This window comes from Medicago truncatula, chromosome 4 (assembly GCF_003473485.1).
Source record: "Medicago truncatula cultivar Jemalong A17 chromosome 4, MtrunA17r5.0-ANR, whole genome shotgun sequence".
NCBI lineage: Eukaryota > Viridiplantae > Streptophyta > Magnoliopsida > Fabales > Fabaceae > Medicago > Medicago truncatula.
In genome coordinates this window covers 36,920-62,319 of record NC_053045.1, presented here as the reverse complement: position 1 = coordinate 62,319, position 25,400 = coordinate 36,920, and the positions used below count along the sequence as shown (strand labels likewise).

Below are 25,400 nucleotides of genomic sequence, written 5' to 3'. Positions count from 1 at the left end.
AACATTCATCTTTTGTTCTTGGAATTCAATAAGTGACAATTGTCTTTCTTAATAAAAGTTCTTTTCTTTTCCTTTACTTTCTTGTTATTTACTTTTATGATTTTCTTCTTCTTCTCTATGTCTACGATGAACATGAGTGAGTAGACTCTTCTTGTCTTGGGATTGTTGGATAGGTCTAATGACGTAATCCTAATCAAACGAAACCATAAACCCTAATTTTATATAAATCTACTTTCTAATCTAATTTCACCAGTCTTATAATGAATTAACAATTACGAAGCTAAGAAGCAAACGCGGAGGGTTAGTAATTGTTAATTCATCATCTCAAATATCAATTCATAAAGCGAACGCGGAGCTTTGATATTGGAACAAGTTAAATTAGACAAGGGTTGCGAAACATGAGAATAGTCTAGCAAACCTTGAGACATATAAAATTTCGTTCTTCAAGGATTCTAATAGCAATCAACCATGAGAATAGGCGTGGTTGCTAGAGAAACACACTCACTGACTTCGAGAGAAGCTTTGATACGCTAAAGAGAAACTTGTCTTTAGAATGTAGGTCAAAATAAAGTTGTCGGCTTAGGGTTTGTTTGTGAAGGATTCGTTATTATGATGAATCAATAATCCCAAGGCTCTTTTTATTATTATTTTCTTCCGTTAAAAATCAAACCCTTTTTCAACTGAACTTTCTTCTAATCATTCACTAAAAGTTAGTTAAATTGAACAACTCCATGTCAGAACGATACTCTTTCATTACTATACCGGTAGAACCGTGCACTTGCAGTTTTATCCCATCAAGTTTTTGGCGCCACTGCCGGAGAAACCAATGAGGATGAGTTGCCCTTGGATGATTCCTTCCCGGATGACCAACTCTTCTTATTGGCACAAACTAACGCACCTTGGCATGTAGATTTTGTTAATTTTCTTGCAGGAGTACTACCACCTGAATTGAGCTACCAACAAAAGAAGAAGTTCTTCCATGATCTCAAGCACTACTATTGGGATGAGCCTTACCTCTTCAAAACAAGGGACATAATTTAAAAGTTCCTAGTTTTTTTTTTTTTTTTGAAGGTATTATTAAGTAGAAGCAGCGACTTTCCAAGAAAACCAAAACATCTCCTTTTAGTAATATGTTTTTTTCATATTTAATTTACTTCTCATAGATCATCAATTTATTTTTGATAAAACCTGTCGAAAATTCATTTAATATTAAATAATAGATAAAAAGACGGCAATACTGGGTGATTCTAATTATTTACTTTCATCTTTAAATAAAAAAAGAAGATTCTACAAAATGCAGTGAATCTCTTGAAAGGGTAAAACTAAGATGAATTGAAACCAACCTCCCTCCCTCCCATAAATATTGGTAAAGAAATGTCAGACTAATTAGGACTATAGTACACCTGCCACCCAACGATGACATTTGACATTGATGATACAAATAACTAGACAAAATCAAAGAATCGGACAACATAAAAGGAAGCGCCACCAAATACCCTCGCTGGACCTGGTTAATCCCTTGCAGCTGAGGGAAGCTGCGAAGCTGCACTAAATGGTTCAATTTAACCCGGGTCATCAATCAGCGAATCTGCAAGGCTAGGAAGCTATGTATACCCTATGTATTCCATTCACAAAAACAACCGATGCCGTTGGAGCATAGGTGTCTAGATGTGTAGAACATTTCTTTGAAGCGCCCCGTATTTACATGTACAAATTACTCATCCAGCATTGTTAGCAACTTCTGCAGCTCTTTGCCTCATCATTTCCATTACAGCAGCTCTACGTCGTGAATCAGACTGTTGCTGCAGCCTCCTTAGATGTTCTTTTAAATCTCTGAATTAATCCCAAAGCACAGATTAACACATGCAAATTCAATAATAAACCGAAAGAGTAGCTAGAATATAATGGTCCACAAACCTGCATCGTGGCACATGGCATTCGGATTCTTTGCATGCACGAGCATGAAGTTGAAGCAAATACCACATTTTCTTGCAAAGAACACAGCCTCCAGAAGCACGTGTTTTGCAGTGCATACCATGGCGGAAGAGGCCCTTCACTTTGCGACAATTAGGATATTGGCAATGTGGAGAACGACATTGGGATGCATGCACTAGAAGATCAAGCATTTTCCTTAGCTGTAATTACACAATTCATTTACATCAGAATAGATGCAGAAATTTCACATGTATGGTGATAAGCAAACAATGGCATCACACAAATTACATAATAACAAAAATTTAGAGACATGACATGACGAAAGGAAGTGACAAAATATATTTATTATCCTCCATCTTATCCACCGAGTCTTTTCCACACAAGCTCAAACCAGCTAGCTAGAGTGAAACTCTACAACATCTTCTACAAAGGAACCACCCCTAACTTTAATCTGATAATTCAATCCCTAATTCTATCGTGTGCAATGTGATGAACTCAAACAACACAATATAAATCTGATACCAAACCACAGGAGCATTAAGTAATATCCTGTACAGTACCTGCAATACTCGAACTTGTCTTGCTTCTTTGTTCTGAGCATCACGATCCGCCACTGACGGATGATTTGTCAACTTATGAGGATGATCAATGCCTCCCTTCTGATAACAAGAATTGCATACGTCGTACTCAGGGCAAACTTCACAACGCCAACCTTGACCAGTTTCTATGTCAAGATAGCATATATTACAAGTGGTCACAAATGCAGGAGCAGTTGGATTATGAAGATGATATAGGACCATCATTGAGGAATGCTTGGCCCGCCTTAGTGTATCATACTGATAATGATTTCCCTGGCAGAGACTCAGAAATGCCTGTCTAGTGTCAAAGAATTCACTCTCAAGAATATCATCTTTATCCTTTGTATCAAATGGTACATCAGTAATTTCAACCTGCAAGATAAAGTTCATTACAAAAATTAAATTGATTTCTAATCAGTAGCAATCATAAATTGATTGTTTTGGTAACAAGACTATGTGTTCAAATTACACGATTTGCCTACAAAAAGCCTTAAATACAAATGCTCGAGCAAGCATTTCACTAAGTTAATTTAGTGTATAGTAATCAAAACTAAACATGCAATATACTTGTACAAATTTAGAATTCAATTTCTCTAAGACCTTATCTTCTGAGAGTAAGAACCAAGAATTAGGAAGACATTAAAAGGATTAACAGTCAAAGTGCTAATAGAATCTAACATTGAAGTACAAAAGTAATGAACCGCACTTTTTAAGCCAAAATTAGACACTTACTGGATAAAGACTGTGTTTTTCCCTCTGATTAATAGGATGTCTTTCTCTCTCTTCACGTTTTAGCTCTGCTTCATAACACCTAAAAAGAGGCATGACAAAATGCGTGACTAAAATTGATATGTTAAGTATGAAAGTTGTTCTGTTGGCAATAAATAATACATGAGATTATATGACGTTGGGATAACAAAGAAATGTTACTGTGGAAATATCCACAGCAGTTTGAGTTTCAATACTGTCCAAATCCACAAATGCAGTCAAATATTGTGTAAGTATGAAATTAAGGATGGACAGTGTAATGCCAAAAAAACTCCCATGTCAATACGGTGGATAGTGTTGCGGAAAATGGTGGTTCCATGGAAACTATGTTAAGAAGTTAACATACTAAATTATAAGACTTGGCATAATTTAAATAATAAAATTAGCAACCTACATATAAATGACGAATATAATTCAAACATTTTCTAGCATGCTAAACTTGCTGAAAGTCACATAAACTCTGATATACATTCAATAAAAATGTAGCAAAACACAGGAAAATACAAAACCGAAACATCATTTTCTTCCCTCACAAGAATTAGAACATATAAACAGAGAGGCACTGAGACATGAAAATAGAGAGATATGTCATATGTGAAACTGGTACTCGAGAAAAGACACTGGACAAGGAGTCAGTGGAAAACATAGTTGCCAAATAAAAGAAACATAAATACAGAGAGGGGAGTGAGATAGAGGGCTACATTCAGTTTCACAAGAACCGACTGTTAGGTATTTTTAGTAATAAGAAGTTTATTTTCTTAATAGGAAATTTATTTTATTATTATTAAATGTTGTGTGGCAGTAACTGGTAAGTAACTAACTGCTCTAGGTAGTCAGAAATATAAATTTAGTATAGGTTGAAAGGGAAAAGGGAGAGCTTTAGGTATTTTGTACGTTGGTTGGTTTGGGATAGACTACACCCTCTAATTCCTAGAGGATTATTTTGGTTGTTAGCAGTTATTATCCCTATTATGGCAGTTGCATTTCCCTGTTATGTAACTAATACTTCTGGTAGTTACTTTATAATTGTTCTATCACTAATATTCAATTTATCATTCTATCCATTAGTCTCTTAAATACCAAGGATATATCACAGACATGAGCATTCATTAGGATAAGGCTCGCATCAAATTTTTCCAAAATAAAAAAATAATAGCCAAAAGCTCCATAGCACAGGTAACCATTCAGCATTTAAACCATAACTCAGCCATAATGCATGCCTTATGGCATTTTGGACAGTTTCTATCACACACCATTCTACCAAGGCAATGATTTAATATTAATATTAATATCCACTACCAGATGCTTCAAAGGTACTTGCACCAATCTATTCTAGAAACTGCTTGATGGATCTTTAGGTTACCAGTAAACACGTCAATCTAACAATCATGGATATGACACAGGTACGAGGACACATCACTAAACTAAAAATATAGGAAACTCGGTTGGGACACAAATCAGTGCGTCATATGCCAAAACATGGAGATAAGATTGAAGAGCCTTACTTATCACAAATCTCAAAGTTCTGGCACTGATTACAAACCCAGCGGTTGCCACACACCATTAGAATGCAGCAGTGGGTACATGCATGCTGCAAATGAACCATAATAAAATCTTCCTTCATTGGGGAAATGGTTTCACCAAGCTGGAGAAAGAAAGATCAAGAACTTAATATAAATAAAATTATTACATAAAAAGAACCCAGAAAAAAAAAAATATGAAAACCAGTCAAGTATGGAGAAGATAATAACGTTAGGAAACAGGTTCACACAATGTAACATCCAAATTGCTTAAAAATATTTGTATTGTTGCATATTTAAAATGATGAATTACTTTGTGCATGAGGAGCAGATCTTTTGATGCATTTCCTGAAAGATCTGAATGACCAGATGCTTTTAAAGCCCTTTTTGTGATAGTTTTTTTGGTTGTTCCTTTTTTATTTTGTTTTCTTCCATCTTCCTCTTGGCGTAGCTGATAAATCAAATCTTCTGCAGCCCCAGGCCAGTAGTCACCATCAAAATATGGGAGTCTTGCAGCTGTAACCTTAGCCCTACATTCACCGGTGGATGTGAAGAAATGATCATATAAGTTGGTGATATTGACCACAACATTCTCCTTCGCAGCTTTTTTTAACATGGCTAGATACCTGAAGAAACATGTTCACGGATACTGAAGTTAGAGATGAATAAACATATCACATTATACATTTACAGTTATAAAACTAGTTTTGTCTCTTATTGCTTATATTGAATCTCTTGTGCTAACCATTCACGAAGCTTATCAGATTTTGGTGTTTTCTGAATTTCTGGATGGCAATACAAAATATAATCTTCACCCTTCAGCGGAGGACAAGCCCATATATAGCAGCTGGTAAAACCACGGAGCTTACAATATTCAAGGTACCCAATCTACATGGAAACAAAATGTAACAAAAATTTGCTCAATTATTATAGAACATAGTTTACAGTAACATAATTAGCCAGAACTAAAATATCTCCAAGAAAGGGTTACAAAGCAAGGCATTATGCTAGAGAATAGAGATTACCAGAATTTCATGGTAAACAAATGTTCGAAGAGCCTCTCCAGTTACTGATTTAATCTCGGGCCTGAAATACTTCACGGAGTCCAAATATGAAAGATACACCCGACGCTGATTGGGAAATTGACTTTCAGCTCCAAATTCTTGAACATACATGCCAAATAGGCATACTTCCACACCTTCAATCTTTTGAAACAACAAAACTACCTGGAATTGAAAGCTAAGAGCATCAGTATTCATGATTATAGACAAGGATTTAATTAAAACCATGTACTTTAAAACAACGTTTTGATTACCTTTGATTTATATGGGAATTCTGTTGGGTAATTTTCTTCCTGAAAAATCTCCAAAAATCGCTGTTTCACTTCTAACTTCTTGTCAACAGATGATACAACTCTTACAACAAGGGAATCAGCTCCAGGAACCTAGTAACATCCAAGTGAAAATAAAAGAAGCAATCCATCAGAAACCAATATGCGCACTAGCAAAGAGTGTTCTTAAATTTCATCTTGGACCTAAAGTTTCATCCTGTACAAACATACATCATGTAATATGTGGAATGTCCAAGCCTTAAGATATCTCTAGTCAATCTGGGGCTCGGTACACTCCTTCACGATCAAGACTCGACATCTAAAAAATAAAATAATCGTGGATCTCACCACACACCCTTTATGCCCAAGATTTGACATCTAGAACAGAGACCTTGGCCCAGTAACAGATCTAGGACAGACTCTGATAGCATCTTAAGCTTTTAGGCCTAACTCATCTTTACAAAACTGGTTTGCAATATGAGAACTACCCAAGCCTAGTAAGCATTACATAGGTCATATCTGTAGTCAACATGGAACTCTCAAAAACACCCTCTCAAGTTCAGGATTTGACATCTAAAGTGTGGACTTACGTGAGTAAAATAACATGGATCTCAATACACCCATACTCAGAACTAGACACTGGCATACGCAGTTCTTATAGGACTTGGACAGTGCACCTTGCAAGCTAATTTTTTGGGCATGAGTTAGGCTCAATCCCAAAAACCTAGGATGGTTTCAGAGATATCCTAGCTAAGTTAATGGGTGCTTAGCAAAAAAGATAAGTCAATGGGTTGAGATCTATGTTATTCTACCGGCATTTGGCCATATGCTCCTAACGTCTAGTCCTGGGTGTGGCAGGGTTTATTGAGATCCATGTTATTCGGCTGGACTAATGTTTGTAAAATAACATGGATCTCACTACACCCACTCACACTTAAGACAGGAAACCGGCCTAGGTCATTCTAGTGAGTATTTTTAAAAGCTCGGTTTTTTGTTTATGTCTAACATAAAAAAGAAAGGGTTAATAGTGTTTTTCACCCCTGTAATATATGTCATTTTCGGTTTTCGCCCCTATAAAATTTTCGGTTTGATTTGCACCCTCATAAAAAATTTATTTTCCGAAAAACACCCTTAATAGGCTATTCAAAAACCAAAATTTCTTGAAACAAAAATCTGAAAATGGCCTATTAGGGGTGTTTTCGGAATTTTTTTTTTACGAGGGTGCATATCAAACCGAAAATGACATATATTCAGGGGTGAAAAGCACTATTAACCCAAAAAGAAAAGTAACCATGTAGTAAAAGATAGAACATGATGTATTTCTGACAACCAGTATATTAATCACCTCATCATAGCTTTTCCCATGAAATCTTGCTCTCTCTTGTCTTTCGTGCTTTAGCCGCTTAAATAATCGTTGTTCTATATGGTCGCTAAGAATAGTTCTCGGTAAATCCTTGGCTCCAAGAACAGCACTTTGGGGTAATGGCATGCGCTCTCCTCGTTCTACCTCTTCAATGTAGCAGTTAGGGCAAGTGTATTCAGCTTGTCCACCATCATTTCTTCTACCATTAAACAAGGCACATATTTGGTGTTGCCAAGCTTCACATTTATCACATTGAACCCACTGCAAACAAAAAAATACATTATCAATAAAGCAAATAAACAGCTAATCAAGCAACAAAATGTCACATGTGGTACGCACCCATTCCTCAGTTTCCTCATCATTCTTCTTCTTTTCCAATCTTGACTTGGCAATGGGAGTCCCGTCAACAACGATGTGTTCAGAACGAGCATCATTATAGCATGGGATGCAAAAATAATGTCGAGTATCACCAGTACCCATGGTATAGTACATATTGTTACGTTTGATGCGAACCCCACATGTCGTGCAATAAATAGGTGGTGGTTCAAACGTAAGCTTCTCCACAGCACATAATTGACAGGAATTCTCACTCATAGAGTGCTCCATTGCTTGATTCTTCTCTGCCTTTGATTTGCTCTGTCACGAGAAAATGGAGCATAATGGTAACAAATTGATACCAAAGACAATTAGAAAACATTTATGCATAAGATAGAGCAAAAAAAGCATTTAAAAATAGTAGAGTACACCCAAACCATAATGTCTTCAAAACGAGTTTTAAGAGTTTGACAAAAACATTTTTTACACTTTCAAGAATTTGACTACACAAGTTCCAAGATATTTTTACTATATTTGTTTAACAAGTGCCCCATGAGCACTTGAGAGCACTTTCCATATGTTAATAAATCTTAGCTTTACGAGAAGTAAGTAACATAACCTAGGATGTTAAATAGAGCGGAGTGTATTCCATTAGGCTCGATTTAACTTGATCTCTTTTCAATAATCAAAACATAGCCAAACAGATGAGACAAAGAAATAATTCAAATAATGAAATGCATGATAGATATCTCATATAACACCACGTACTGTAGATCATAAAACTGGCTATTAAAGAGATAAAGACAGCCTAGGGTATATCAAAGTAGGTGTTGAAGCCTTCAAAGTAAATCTGAACCCAAGTTGCAACATATTCATAGAATCATAGTATCCAGCTGATTTATTTAGGTAGACCTGTTTGGTGAATTTCGGGAATGCCCAAAGATTTGATGATTTTTCTCTAAACTAAATTCATAGGCTTTTGCAGCAGAAAGGAGGGCATATTCTTGTGGCAGGCATGTGTGATCTGTATATTGTTCTTTGGTGCAAGCCTTAGGGTCGAGTAAAGTGCCTGCCGCTTCAACGGACATAGTTCTATCAATGTTGCATAGTTTTCTCTAAACTAGAAACACAACTATACTTGCTGTGGCACATAGTTTTATCAATCTGCATGTTTCTCAGCACATACTTCCTGTCATTACAACTTTTCTTTGTACTCATTTCCTCATTCATAACAATTTTCCTCTTGTATAAATGGAAAGAGTTGAAAACTTGTTGACATCAAAATATACATAAACAGTACAGGGTTTTATTCTTTCATTCAATCTTAATTTTAAAGTTGATTTAGTGTGTGAAGAGACCCCTGAAAGACTGAGCTAGACAGTTTATTTCAGTTTGTGAAACCTTCGTCTATTAATATATAAAGTAAGTAACGGATGTATAATCAAACCAAAGGTCACTAATGAATTTCATGCCATCAACACATGTTTTTTTAAGTCCACATACTATTATCAAATTATTATATCAGGAAGAAGTTGCAGTAGGTTTTAAAGTACAACTGAAATGTTAGTATTATTAAACCAATGGAATTAAAAAAAATTGGATGAAAATGATAATACAAGAATATACAAAAGACTTACTTGGCCAACCCATTGCCTGAGACCAGTAATATGTTCCCTGACTTGCTCTGGAGTAAATAATTCGGTTAAAGAGACCCCTTTTATTTTTGGCTTACCAGACTTTGTTCCAGCTGCATTTTCACCTGGCTGCATCACATGTTCTTGCTTATCTTGCCCAACTTCTTTCTCAGTTTTCATATTTTCTGGCCTAGCTAAATTACCAGTATCATCATTCTTCACAGGCTCACCATCAGGAATTTTATCATCTGCATTACTCGAATCCATCTTCATTTCACTAAGCTTGGCATGAGCCAAAACTTCTGCTTTTACTTCTGTAATCTCAGATTTAATTGAGATAGACTTCTCCGCATTGGGATATGTTTGGGACTGAGCGTCCCTGGAAACTACAGAATCACAATTTGCAGAAACAGAAGAAGCAGAGTTGTCCTTTTCAAGATTAACAGACTGAGTGGAATGCTCAATCTTTATGCGTTTTACAGATGGGTGCAGGTCTTCTGATGTTTCCACAACTAATGTGGGTTTTGAGATCAATCTTGATGACGTGGCGGTAATATTGTAAGATTTACAGGACCCATTTACCACACTTGGCAAACTCGATTCAGATGGTGGCTGACTCTGAGCCTTAAGTTGACATGCCCGCCGGCATTTTTTTACAAAAACACAAACAGGGCAACATGGATCCTTGCAGTGTATAAAATGATGAAACAATTCCTTAGTATGATGACAACGAGGGTACGGACAATGGCGCAGGTTGCATCCATCCATGTGCCTACATAGCTTCTGTGCAAAAGAACAAAAGCGTTCTTGGCATCGTCCTTCAGGAGCAGAACATCGTCGAGCATGAAGTAGAAATAAAAGCCACCGTTGTTGATTCCTGTGTGCATTTTTGGTAGTACTTCCTGGGTCTAGCGGCTCAGCTGCACCCCTAGGAGCAACGGCTTGGCCCATAGATACATCTGATGATAAATTATTGCAATGAGCTTCATCCTTTCCTGATATTCTTTGATGAAAATCCACATGGAGATGATGGTCGTGTGAACTATTGTTAGACATTGGGTTACCATCTTGTGAGTCAGTCCATTGTTTGGAATTGCATTGAGCCTCAACTGTAAGACAGCTGAACTTATTTTGAGATTCTGCAACCAAATGGTGTGGATGCAACATTTGTTGCGAACTTTGAGGTACTGATGAGGATAAATTATGCTGACCAGATGGAAAGGAAAGGTATTGAGCTCTAGAGCAATCTTCAGATGAGTTCTGCTGGAACTGATTCTGTATCTCAGACATGTGGAACTGTTCAGGAACATGAGAACTGAGCACTTCTTTATGATGCTCAATTCCAGGCTCTGACTTCACTTGGTTTTCTAGATTGGAAGACAACTGAGACTGATTGAAAGCATTATCATTGACCAAATGCCGAGGCTGTTGACTATGTAGTTTCAATTGAAATTGTTGCTGTGATTGAGGATACTGCTCTGACTGTTGAAATTGATGGGGCCTTTGCTGATACTGCTGTTGAGAATGCAGAAGGGCATCTCTTGAAGTTGATGAAGACTGAAAATTCAACTTTTCCAATTGGTTGATTGCTTCAGACTTTATGTGAGCAGACTGCTGCATACCATGCAAATTTGAGTGACCGCTGATCAACGAGCTAGTTTTGGGTATTGATGGCAATTGTACTGAATTTGTGTTCCGAGTGTTCATCATAGACCCAGAAGATGTTGCAGATGCATAAAAGTTTCCAGAAGCAAAAGGGTCAACATTATTCAATCCGTATCCATCACCTGATAATAAAATCGTTAACCATTATGAGAGATGTCAATTTCTAAGGACAAAAACATAAACACACACACCAGAAAGACATAAACCTATCCAACAAACAATATTAACTAAAAAGGTGATACAACTACACACGGGTACTAGGTGGGAGTACAGGTCCCAGGATCATTCCATCATAAAATAGCGAGAATAAGAAGGATTACCCTGCATTACTGGTTTCTGATTTTGATCAAAGTGCTGATGTATGTGTTTAGGGGAATTAGCATAAGTTGAAGCATAGCCATCGGAGGTGACTGGTTCATTTGGGAGTTGAATATTGTTACCAATCAGGCCTAGCCCACTATTCACAGCACCATTTGAGTTTGTAAACTGTTTATGTAGCAAACCAGATCTCATTCCACTACTCATTTGGCTGCCAATGTTCGGCAATACCTGGCTTTGGTCACCAACATGCTGTTTCTGCTGTTGAAGCTGTGACAGTGGTACCATAGTAGACTCTGCACTGGAGAAGACATTACCATTAGTAGATGAATCTACATTCATATGTGAGTGATTGCTGTTGACTGTATATCCCGGCGTAGGAATCATCTGGCTTGAAGTTCTCGGCACACTCATTGATGACATGTTCCCCACTGAGCCAGCAGAAAAGCTGGTAGAAGACTGTTGATATCCATTTGATAAACCTACAATAAATAGGTTTCAGAATGAAGAAAAAAGAAGGAAAACAAAAGTGAAAAGGTTGGTTAAGCACTGTAGAATTTTATTACCATCAGATCTATTTAAGGAGCTTCCATGTATGCCACCAGTTGGTAATATATTTACACCATTGAAAGTTGTTGATACTACACTATTACCACCACTGGAAGAAATCATTGAGGCATCTATAGAAGATGCAACAACCACGTTTGAATTTGGACCATGCGACATACCAGGGGTTGGAATCATTGTACCAATAGGAGACGAGCTAACAAGCTGGGGATACTGTTGGCTGCGATTATTCATAGTTGCTTGTCGGAGGAAAAGAGATAAACGAGCCTCTAGTGTTTCCAAGTTCATGTACTCCTCCTAAAAGACAAGTCGAAAACATTGTCAACACAATAAGTCTTTGAAATTAAGGAGGAAGCTTGAAGGCACCTTGCAATTACTTCCAGAATCATAAATAACGAGCATTTAAAAATTAAAATTAAGGAATCCCTCCTAATCAAGAAAAATAAAAATGACATGATATCCAGAAAAAACCTTAGAAGGAGCATTTTTTAACATGCCCTCCTCCAGGCGTTTTGCAAGATCCTTAATCCTCCTTTTTTGAATTTCACTAATTGGCTGCTGATGCCGTCGAAATAACGTCTCACAGCTGCAATGTAAAATGTAAAATATTAATTATTGCCATTATGTAAAATCAACAAGAATGAAAAAGAATACCACGATATATCTTATGCACATATTACATTGTATCTCGGACAAAAAAACCAAAGCAGGTGGAACACTAATAGACAGTGAGTAATCTAATAGACATAGGGTCTGTTTGGATAAACATCTTGTTTGCAGCTTATAGCACAAGCGCTTATCATGATAAGCGCGCATATACATAAGCCATTTTTATGGAAAAAGATAAAATAAAGTCAACTGATTTTTGTAAATGTTATAAATATAAACTGTTTTTATAAGCTGTTATAAACTTTTTATAAGCTATATTGGAGAACTTATGAAAATAATCTGAAAAAGCTTGTGAAATTTGTCATAAGCTGTTTTCATAATTTCTCGGAAACAGTCTAACAAAGCTTATGCCAGTTGATAAGCTCAAATAAGCCAATCCAAACAGGCCATTAATGACATAAGTTGTTCAAAGTCAAGCAATAACTATATATCGGAATACAAATAAATGCACCTCAATGTTTGTTGTTAAACACTAAATATAATAACGATCTGACGGAATGTGGTCAAACAAATAAAGTAATAAGTTAACTTACATCTTCTCTTGAATAAACTCGCGTGCTCTAGGAAATTCAGGGTCCATATTAAGTGCTGATCGTGAAACACCGCCTAAAGATGGCATCTGTCCGTTCCCATTGAGTTGGGCTAGTCCAGGTAACTGAGAACCTGCTTGATTCAGTTTCATCTCAATTCTTCACATAACTTAAAAAATCAGCTACTACTTCAGACCCTGTAATCAATATCAAAATCAATCTAAATAAAGTCAAAATTTTCATATTCAAATTCAATTTCAAAATTCATTTAAATGTTAATCTAAAGTCAACAATTTGAGTATAGAAATATCTAATGAAGGGGCAAAAAAAATTGAATTTTGTTAAAATAAGCAGCGTGAGTAAAATCACGGTAAACGGATTCCATATAATTGAAAGAGTGAATAATAATTGATTATAGAAATTTCAATTAAGCGTAACTAGTAATAGAAACCCTAAATTCAAAAATCAATTTTGGGAACGAGGAAACCCTAATAAAATTGATGAGTCACGACGAACCTAAAATCGAGCGATTACGGTAGAAATTGAGGGTGTAAAATTGAAATTGAAAATTCGAAAAGGAACAATCGATGAACGCGCGCAACGTCGAAAATTGATTCACGATGATGATGATGATTTAGGAAGAGAGAAAGGTCGGTGACAACTTCTGCAACAAAAGGCACGTGCGAGTTGTTGTCACGAAAATAATAACGGAAATTATCAAAGGTATCGATAAATATATCGTATGATATCATAGTAACATTTTTTTTTTCTCTTTCAAAAAAAAAAATCATAGTAACATTTTTTTTTACGCTAGTAACATAAGTTTTTTTGAATTTAATCTCATCTTTTTTGAGTGCATATTTATTAAGTGTAAACTATAAGTTAAAAGACCATGTTTATTTTATATTTAAGTGTCCGTCTTTCTACTGTTTTTATTGTATTAACATTTAAAATTTATGAATGGTATTTTATTTTTATAAAAAAAATTAGTTTTGATTAAAAGTAAAAATTTAAATGATTTTTTCTTTCAAATTATAATAAATAAACTAACTATGATTAACTATTTCAATGACACCAACAATATAACAAACTATGGTTGTAAAATCATTTGTCAAGTTTACAAATTGAAGGCTAGAGAGAGAATAGAAAAAAGAAGAGAAGAAAGAATAGCTCAAGGGGATAATATAATGAAAGCTTAAGAGATTCAAATTAGAGAGGAAGATTTGAGCTAGGAAACTTAGCTTTTGGAATTATAAGGTATGGGTGTGAAAATTATTCATCTCTTGGAATGATCGTTCATAATGGGTAGAATTTTGGTTATTGTGTTCATTGTGATTTCATGAATAATTGATGACTTAAGTTAATTTTCGTGCTCCATTAATTATGCTAATTTTAAGTATGATAAAAGTTGTGAAATTAAGTTGTTGTGCTAAAACTCATGTTTCGTTATATAGAATACGTGGTTTTGAAATTTCAGCTTAGTTATGTGAAAACCATGAAGTTGTTGATGATTATTGCTCAAAATATGTTCACCCTACTTGTCATGTCATTGAGTATGTGTTGATGGTGAATTTCATGAAGTTATCATGTTAATTGTGGTGTTTGGATTTTGTTAAAAAAAAATGGTGTTTGGATTAAATTGATGTGTTGTTGTGAATTTTGTGAGATATAGGTAATAATCATGAAAGTTGTTGTTTGATGAATTGGAGTACATGATTGCATTAGTGAAGTTGTTTCTATGTCGAGATGATTATAATATGGTGTTGTTATTGTTAACTTGTTTAGGTGTGAGATTAAATTGATGAAAATGGGGTTTTAAGCTATAAGTTGTTTTAAGTGATTAATTGAGTTAGTTGATGTTAGAGTAAGTTGAATTAAGTCGTTTAAGCTAGAATTGATGTTGAAATGATTAGGTATGAGTGGTTTAAATGTTTGGGACAATTTTGGTGCGAATCAGATCGAAAACGCTTTTGAAAATAAAGCGTTGCATGCGAAAAATCAGATTTTCTCACCTGTCAAGGAGGCACGACCGTGCGCCTGGGTGGCACGGACAGTGTTTGACTTTCTCACTTAGGGGGCATGACCGTGCGCCCCCTCTGTGCGTGAAAAGTCCAATTTATCGTCTTTTAAGGATTTTTAATGCATACAAATGGATCCTAAACCCCTAAACTTGATTAATTGAAGTATAATGGGATGTGTATGAAGATTAAACCTAGCTTAAGTTGGAAGTATATTGAATTATGTGAAATGGTAAAAATAGACGAACTTTGTGAAATGTGAAAATAGACGGACTTTGGAAAATGAGGATTTATGCTATTTTAACTTGTAAATGACTATGTGCTATTGATAAGGTGATGAATCTCCATCTCTATCTCTATCTCTATTATAAACATTTGCCTTAATTTTTTTGAAAAGTACACATGGCATCTTCAAATTTCTCTTCTCATTTAATGATTTTTCATCAACCAATCAAAATAGATCATGACTCATTTATTTTTTATTAGCCAATCAAAATGGATAATGACTCATTTATTTTTCATTAGCCAATCAAAATTGATCATGACATGATTTTTTTTCCTATATATAGACAAATTGTTTTTCATTATTTTCATCTACCTCTTCCTCCCATAAAAAACCACTTTCAACCACATTATCTTTTCTTTTATTTGTTTATTTTCTATTTTTTATTGTTTTACTGTTTTGATTAACATTTTTTATTCTTATATTACTTTTTATTGTGATTTTGTGTGTGTGAAGAATATTGTGATTTCTTATATTGTTGTTTTCTCATTCAAAATTGGTGTTTATATGTTCTTTGTCTTTGACCGGATTCTTATTTTGGACTTGGAAGTCTATCAAGAGAAAAGAAGAAATGCATCACATATCAATTAGAATATATATGAAGTATTTATTTTTATGTAGTATTTGTTTTTGGAAATGATGTTTATCAATTTTATTGATTATTGATATTTTGTTGTTATAGAGCTATGATCAAGGTCATGTATAACATAATGTTTTTGCCTTTTTCCAAACATCACGCCTTGAACTTGAGGAATCCATGTTTCGTCTATCAATATATGTATGCTTGAACATAGTACCTAAAAAACTAAGCAAGTAGCAAATCTATAACCTTCATTTTTTTTATATAACTGAGGAGATGGGAGGTCAAATCGAAAACACACTAACTCATGGAGATGGGAGCAAATGAGAGAAAGAGGACCAAAACTTAGACTTGACGGCAACATGGTCATCACGTGACCACCTTAACTTAATCAATATCATCATTTGATTAAAATCAATCAATGGCTAAAATTTGGCATGAAATTAACTTTGACATTTTAATGTCATTTAATCCTAACTCATTTTTATATATTGATTGAGGGTATTTATGTGATAAAAAAATTATGTCACTATTCCCTACTTCAAAAAAAAAAAATCATGCCACTATTCCTTCAAAAAAAAATTGAACATGCAAGAAATTTGGTTAAGAAATGTCCATTTAATCATATATTATCACTGCAGGAATTTTGTTTTGAATCAAAATGATATGCATTGATTTTAGTTTTTTTTTTTTGAAGAAATGCATTGATTTTAATTGATTACATAATATGCATGGTCAAAGATAATTCATAACACATTTACCTTCAATTCCTTAATGGTGATCATGACTTACCTTTAATTTCTTTTTCCTCTAAAAAATAATTCGTTCAATTCCTTCACCATGATATATGGATGATTTGCGTTTTTAATACTATGTTTAATGTTCAATAATCTGCTAGCCTTTTTCCCTATATATAGTCCATCCATTTTACATCAGTTTCACTTGCTTATTCATTTCGTACGATCTTATTATCTTTAAAAAAATTGCAATGGTACCATACACATGTTCCATTTCCGTTGTTTCTAAATATGAATCAACCATTAACGTTAGAAAAAAAATAATCAACAACATGTTTGACTTCTCTTGCTTGAAACATAAATTTTATAACATCAAATAAAATGTTTAATTAAATTAAATGAAGGATTAAATGATAATGAAAATTCATGAATGAGTTTGAATGAAAATAACCGTTAAAATAAAGCTTATAAAAAATATTCAAATAAGAATATTTACATTGAACAAATCCTTTTGCTTAGTAATATTTGTTTATTTTTTTTGTACATTTTAATTTGTATTTTAATCTCAACAAGAGTGCACCAAAGATCTTATGCAAATCTTCTTTCATTTTTAATTTCACTAAGATAATAAAATAAAAAAAAGATGTTAACCCTTTACCTCTGATTAAGGATCCATTTCCTAAAAAAAAAAATACTCATTTATTACCAAAAAAAATGGTGAAGAAAGAATGTTTATGAGTTGATTATTGTTAGTACAATATTACCAAGTTTACTCTCTAAAAAAACAAAAATTTACCAAAAATGGTACCAATCACATTTGGATTGAATCTGAGTGAGATGCACCAAAATATAAAGTTTTTTTTAGTTGTTTTTCTTTAAAAAAATTGTAAACAAATAAAAAAAGTAGCTTCATTTTTTTTCAATTAAATTTTTAGATTAAATTGGGAAAGTGTGTTAATGATTTTTTTTAAAAACTCGGTATCCGATTCAATGATCGATTAATCTCGGTAGCCATTGGCATATCCACTAGAGGAGGCCATTTAAAGGCAAAGCAAACTCTGTACACGCTAGCCTACTCAAATTTGCATAAGAGGATTCAAATTTGATACCTTGACATGATCGCATTTCAAGGTGTAAAGCATACACCAATGGTTCGACAAAATTGTTTAAAAATTATATTTAGAAAGGAATATACTGGAACATGTCATTGTAAGAATAATGTTCTTGCTAAATTGTGCCTTAAAGACATAAGTTAAAAAGGTAAAATTATAATAAAACAAATTAACTTTGTATTGAAAAATAAAATTTTGAATTTTCAAACTAAAAAATAGACAACTTTCATGATTTAAATTCTATGTTTAATTTTTTTATTTGTACTATAAGAACATCTTTATCTCTATTATATACAAATCTCTTCATAAAAATCAAATGTAGACTGTAACGCCCTATTCAATTATTTGATTATTTTATTGAGTTTAGAGTCTATTTATATGACTTATGCAATTTATATGATTATGTGATGTGTTGTTGATTATTAAGTGGCTTATTTTTTTTTTTTAATAGAATAAGATTTGAAAATAAAATAAGATTAAGTTGTGGGGACTGTTTTGGAATTTAGAAGAGTTTAGTGGAATAAGTGGAAATAAGATAAAGAGGGTTGAGGAAATAAATAGGAGAAAGTAGAGTCAGAATAGTTTTCACGTGAAATAAGTTTTTGGAGAAAACAAGAGAAGAGAAGAACCAAAGAAGAGAAGCTTGCAATCGATTAACCTAAGGTAAGGATGAGACTAACCTTCTTTAATTCTAAGTTGTATAATTCTGAGAATTGAATTTAACATGTTGTAGGTTGTAGTTTTGAGGATTTGAGAATTAGGTTAAAAGTTGGTGAATTGATTAATTAAGAGTAGGAACCTGTTAAATTGATGTAGAATTAGTGACCAGACCTTAGACTATTCATAGAACAATGATTAGAATATGGAATTGGATGAGTTTTTTGAGAAAATCTGCATTCTGTCCGAGCTGACATTCATCGCTCGCCTTAGCGAGTAGTTGTCCTCGCCTCGCGAGTGATGAACTTCATCGCTCGCCTTGTGAGTAATTTTCCCTCGCCTCGCAAGTGACCCTAGTTGTCGCTCGCCATAGCGAGTTGAAAATGTATGATATGGAAATTGTTAGTGTTTATATCATCCAAGTTGTTAGTATTAATCTGGCTATGATGTAAGTTGCTTTATGTTGCTGTCTCTGCTGTTATTGATTTAATAATATCATTTAATTGCAAGTGTTGGTCTAAGTTGTAAAGTTGTAAGTTGTTATTCCAAGATATTGGAGGTATATAAGTTGTTGAAGTTGTCTAAGTTGTAAGTTGTTGAGTCCATGCATACTCATATAAGTTGAGGGCTTGATGCCATGTGAGCCTTTGCTCTTTACGTTGAGGACTTGATGCCCTGTGAGCCTTTTCTCTTTACGTTGAGGGCTTGATGCCCTGTGAGCCTATTTGCTCTTAAGTTGAGGGCTTGATGCCACGTGAGTATAATTATACTCTATATGTTGAGGGCTTGATGCCCTGGTTGGTACCACATGCATGATTAAGAAGTTGAAGTTGCATTGTCGAGTAGAAGTTGTTGATGTCGCATTGTCGTTGTCTTTAAGTGGTCATTTCTCAATGAGTTATTAATGAAATATTATATGAAAAATTATTGTTATTAATTGATGATGTTTAAATTGTTAAATGCATTTGATGAATTATATGCTTATTGTTATTGAATGTGAAATCTCACCCCTTCTGTTTGGAAATGCTGCCTCTACGTGGGTAACTTGCAGGTAATCAAGAATAGATGTTGAAGTGATTTGACTCTCTCACGTGTCGTCTTAGGGTCGCTCTTATACGTAACGGGATGATGATTTTGCCGTTGTGCCAACACGATGTTGAATTTAAATGTTTTCCGCTGCATTGAGATTTAAATTGATGACATGAGATGAATGAAATAAATAGTAACTTTACTATATTTATATTTGAAAGAAGTGTAGCATCCTGTTTTAGTTATTTACTCTGATTTATGTAAAAAAATTCAAGTTGAAAAAACAGGGTGTTACATAGACATTGCATCTTCATATTCTAATGACCATTAAAGTCTAATTCACCTCATAAAAGATTTTACACATGGAATTTATTTAACAAGGCAATGTGTCTGTGTAAATATGCATCAATATTTTTATTAGTTACCTTATTTATAAACGGAAAGTTGTAAAAGTCTTATAATGACAAAAAACTAATTGAATTTATTATCACTTATTAATCATGTTTCAAAGGCAACCATCAAATTATCATGATTGTTTGTTTTCTCAACCAATCAAATAGAGCCATGTACTCTTTGCCTTAACTTTCTACCAATTAAAGTAACTAAATCATCATAAGTTTCAATCATACACGTATTTGTCAACAAGTGAGTCAAATATATATATATATATATATATATATATATATTGGTACAACAAATACAACTTTCTAACAAGCAAAATCTTAAATGTTTTTCCGCTCAACTTTCAACTAGCATGTTGACGTGACATTTTTTCTTGAGCTTTAATTTTTATTTCTTTCGTTTCTCAAATCTGAAACGTACCATTGATGTCATTACAAGGACCATTGAATTGCTTCTAAAATGCAAGGACCATTGAGTACGAGTATATGATATAACATAATGAGTATGTGTAACATCCAAATTTGAGTATTAAGATTTCAAAACTTTTTCAACTCAAATGGAGTTTTACTTTAAGATATCAACTTAAAACTTCATATAAATGACTTTGAATAACTTTATTTATAAGAAAGATTTACAAAATATTTACATTTACATAAAAGACACCTTTAAAAATACAGCGGATAATGAAACCCTAAACTAGACTCTATTGCGATTTGCCCTCTGATCATACTTTGAAAATAACTTATACCTGAAAAATAGAAATAAACATGGGGTGAGAGTATGAGTATATTTCATTGAAATGACCTTTGAATTGCTTCTAAAATTGAATTAATTCAAATTATTTATGGTCAATTTGTTTTGATAAAAGAAAATGGATTCTAGAAATATGTCAGATTATATAGTTGATTTCATTATAATGCTATGAACAATATCATTTTATTTTTCTGCAAAAGATGCAAAATATCTTAGAATTTAATGAAATATCAATTGTCTAATTCAATGTATTTATTGGTTTTCTTTGATTGTATTTTTCGCATGATGTTAAAGTTTCTTGGTACAAACTCGGATGAAGAAGAAAAAAAATTAATTTTGTTTTGAGAAAGAAAGAAAAACTAATCTCACAACTAAGTACTAAATTTTTTCATTAAAAAAGCCTTTGTTTAATAGGATATCTTTTTTCTTAATTAAATACATTAAATATATAACTTTTAACCTATCATGATCAATAAAATCTCATGTCTTTCATTTTAAATAGTATTCTAGATATTTTTTAAATTAAAAATAGAAAATAATTGATATTTTAAGGATATTTTCTAACAAGTTTTCTTAAGATAAAAATTTATTGAGAAAGAACAAAAAAAAAAAACCAGGAGACGTAAACCTAATATGATAAAAAAAATTATAGGGACATAAATCGAATCTAAGAAAAGAGCTAACATGAACTAAGTTGTATAATCACAGTAGGTTAAGAACAACCATATTATTTGATACGACATCTTTGTCCAAATCCTTAAGATATCTCTCGCGTCATTTTTCGGAGATCAAGGCTATTTGATTAGCTTTTGACTCACTAATTATTTCACGACTGAACATTTAATTTTATTATGAAAAGGGGAAAAAAGTTCAAACTACCCCTATTTGAAAAGATTTAGGGTTCGGGGGTTAGTTACATAAAGGGAAGGTGTTAGCACCCTTTTTGTCCGTAGTACTCTACGGGAACCTCTTGATTTAATTTAATTTAATGTGCTATAACTTGCTTGCTTATTTTGAAAAGAAGGAATTAAAGTGGAAAAAGAAGGAATTAAAGTGGAAAAAAAATAAAGACCTAATTATCTACATTTTTTATTGTTTGGAAGGACATGGTCCTCTGCCTATGTACCCGTGAGGGATCAAAACCTCGTAGTTCGGGGTGAAAATTGACGTTTGATTTGTTGAGTGTTTTTTTTATTAGTTTTGAAAAAAAGGTTTAAAAATGTAAAAGCCAAGTGGCAAATGAGTATTTGTTTGTGTTTTTTAATATTGAAAAAAAAGAAACTCGAAGTAAATTAAATTGATTGATATTTGATTAAGAAAAGAAAATAAAAAATGCGGTCACTTGATTTGGATCAAGGTTTATTATAAAAAATATTTTTGTGATTTTTTGTTATTTGCATGTTTTTGAATAATTGGACAAAAATTAAACTAACGGAGCATAAAAATAAAACGTAGGTGTACCTCATGGTGGCGTTGGACCACCACGAGGACCTTTGACCTAAACTATTAAGCATAAAAGTAAACATACACGCACACACGCACACATGCACCTAAAGCTATTACATAAAACCTATTATGCATTCTAATGTCTGCAGAAAATAAATGACAAGAAAACAAATAAATTATTTACATCAAAGCCTAATTTACATTATAACATCCTTGCTCTAAAAATAAAATAAATGACATAAACAAATAAACATGCATGAGAGAATATAAAATAATAATTACAATGCTAAAAGATAAATAAAATGCATGAAATAATAATAAAAAAAAAGGTTCAATCACAAGGTGGGGGTGCAGCAGCATTCAAGGGTGTGCAGAATTGGGCTTACTGGGTGAGCAGGCACGCCAGTGGGCTAAAGGGAGTTCAGACTGGTTCAGATCGGTTCAAGGTCGAACCGGTTCGACCTAGTACTATAAATGAGCAACGCCGGTTTTTCTTTCATTTCTTACATCCCCTTCTCTCTCTTCACTCATTTCTAGAGAGATAAGCTCTGTTCGATCTGCTTCTTCTCTGTTCGATCTGCTTTCCACTGTGTGTGTGCGTTGCTGGCTTTCTCTTTTGTGTTTCCTGCGTTTGCTCCTCGTCCGATCTGCTTCCTGTGCGTCTCCGGCTTCTTTTTTCCGTGTCTCTCTGGCTTATGTGCGTTTCATGTGTGTTGTTCTTGTGTTGTGCAGGTCTCTATTTATAGTGCTGTTTGGGACTAGGGTTTGTTGAGAATCAGTAGCTTGGGAAGGAGAAAAGGGGATGCGTTTCTGTTCCTGAGTTTTTGTAGATGAGGCTTGGTGAAAGCTGGATTGGAATGGCATATGCGTGAAAGACTTGGGACTGCTTTTGGACTTATCACTTAATTAAAAAAATGAAAAAAGGATAGACACACACACACACACACATATATATATATATATATTTGGGTTTTATCTCCTAATTAAATAATAAAAGAAAAGAAAACTTGGATTTATTTAAAATGGGAATAAAAAGAAATTAAGTCTATATTAAACTAAAGTTAAAATAATTAATTTATAACAAAAATTTAAAAGATGGAAATAATTGATTAAAGACTGAGAGAAGAGGGCCCGACTCGGAAATAAAATGAGGTATTTTAAAATACTTCTCTGCCGAAATTTTCACTGAAACATGAGACTGATCGGGGTTAAACGACGCGTGTCAGTGGGATCTTGGGTCTAAAATTGGGGTATGACATCAAGGAAAACATCAAAATACCATCACGTTCTAACTGCTTCAGCTGTTTAGTAGACAAAAACTTTGCGCCACTTTCCTCTTCAGCAGAAGGGAAATACACCGACTTACTAAAACAATTAATGTGAACATGGTTGTACTTTAACCAGTTCATACCAAGGATTACATCCATACCACTCAAAGGTAAACAAACCAAATCAATTTAGAAATCACGATCAAACATAGACAAAGGACATCTTAAACACACAAGAGAAGTAGTCACCGAACCCTTAGCTGGAGTTTCGACAACCATCTCTCCATTCATATTAGACATAGTAAGACCCAACTTAGTAGCACAATCAATAGCAATAAAAAAATGCGTAGCACCAGTATCAATAATAGCAACTAAAGGTGTACTATCAAAATAACAAGTACCTCTGATCAAGCGATCCTCGTTCTCAGTCTGAGTACCAGTCAATGCAAAAACTCTCCCAGTAGTCTGCGCCTTCTTAAGCTTCTTGCATTGTGAACTTATATGACCTTCCTCATTGCAGTTAAAGCACACAATATCATCATGTTTGCACTCAGCTAGTGCATGACCTTTCTTACCATAGCGAAAACATCTTTTTACATCCCAGGATAAGCATTACTCTTGTGGCCTTTCTCACCACAAGTATAGCAGACAATCTCAACAGGAGCATCTTTCTTTCTAGGGCGCCTCTCATCAACCATTCTCTGTTTACCCTTATCAGCAGGAGCACTGTAAGTCTTAGGACGACTCTGCTGACCTTTGACTTTTCGCTCATTCACAATCTTGTAATGAGTCTTGGTATCCTCCTCATAAATTCTGCAACTGCTCACCAACTCAGAAAAGACACGAATCTTCTGGTAACCAATTGCTCTCTTAATCTCAGCACGCAAACCGTTCTCAAATTTGATACACTTTGAAAACTCAGCAGTCTCGGCAGTATAGTGTGGATAGAACTTTGCCAACTCCACAAACTTGGCAACATACTCTGTCACTGACATGTTTCCTTGCTTCAGCTCAAGGAACTCGATCTCTTCTTTTCTCGAACATCTTCCGGAAAGTATCTGTCTAGGAACTCTCTCCTAAACACAGCCCAAGTAACCACAACACCATCTTGCTCTAAGGTAGGTAGAAGACTCACCCACCAGTCATCAGCTTCCTCAGCTAGCATATGCGTTCCAAAACGCACCTTCTGACCCTCAGTACACTGCATAACTCGAAACACTCTCTCAATCTCCTTGAGCCACGTCTGAGCTCCATCAGGGTCATATCTTCCCTTGAAAGTAGGAGGATGATTCCTCAGAAAAGTTTCTAGCATCCTCACTTCAGCATTAGCACCAGCATTTGCAGCAGGCTGATGTCCCACAACTTGAGCTACAACTTCTAGTGCAACAGCAATCACAACATCATTTCTTCCAGCCATTCTTAGTTTTCTACACAACAAGCAACAACAACATAAGACAGTATTACAACTGTTACTAAACTCGTCACGACTCATCTAATTGGCCGGACAGACCGGCCTGCTCTGATACCAATTGTAACACCCCGTTTTCCCAACATAAAAATTTCATAACATTTATCAGAGTAATCAACACATAAACGGAATGCTACACTTCTTAAAATCATAAATGAGATAAATAACAATTTATCCTTCAACATATTAATTCAAAAATTCGCAGCGGATTTAATTCATCAACATAAATAAGTCTTGGCACGTAGGCCTCATCAAAACATCTCATAAAGTTCAGTTAAACAACTTAATCAATTAACATCATAAATCAAATACGTAAGGAATAGAAAATAACCACAAAAGATCCTATCCCGTTACGTATCAGAGCACCTAAACGACTCAGTGAGGGATAGCCTCTCACGACAGCAAACGACAGCAACCTACTCTCGATCACCTGCAAGTTACTTATACGAAGAGCA

The 25,400-nt window shown here is 34.2% G+C and overlaps 1 protein-coding gene across 1 annotated transcript; it reads right to left on the bottom strand.

Annotated features, from left to right (window-relative positions):
- Positions 1-1,238: 1,238 nt before the first annotated feature.
- Positions 1,239-13,904, bottom strand: LOC11440123 (histone acetyltransferase HAC1). Its single transcript, XM_003604060.4, has 17 exons — positions 13,709-13,904; positions 13,196-13,389; positions 12,465-12,579; positions 11,993-12,290; positions 11,429-11,908; positions 9,447-11,230; positions 7,834-8,130; positions 7,477-7,755; positions 6,117-6,245; positions 5,827-6,027; positions 5,547-5,689; positions 5,115-5,427; positions 4,787-4,926; positions 3,246-3,324; positions 2,496-2,885; positions 1,918-2,135; positions 1,239-1,833 (listed from the first exon to the last, which is right to left on the bottom strand). Exons 2-17 carry the CDS (start codon positions 13,342-13,344, stop codon positions 1,719-1,721), a joined length of 5,130 nt encoding a protein of 1,709 aa, XP_003604108.2. The 5' UTR covers positions 13,345-13,389; positions 13,709-13,904; the 3' UTR covers positions 1,239-1,718.
- Positions 13,905-25,400: the final 11,496 nt, after the last annotated feature.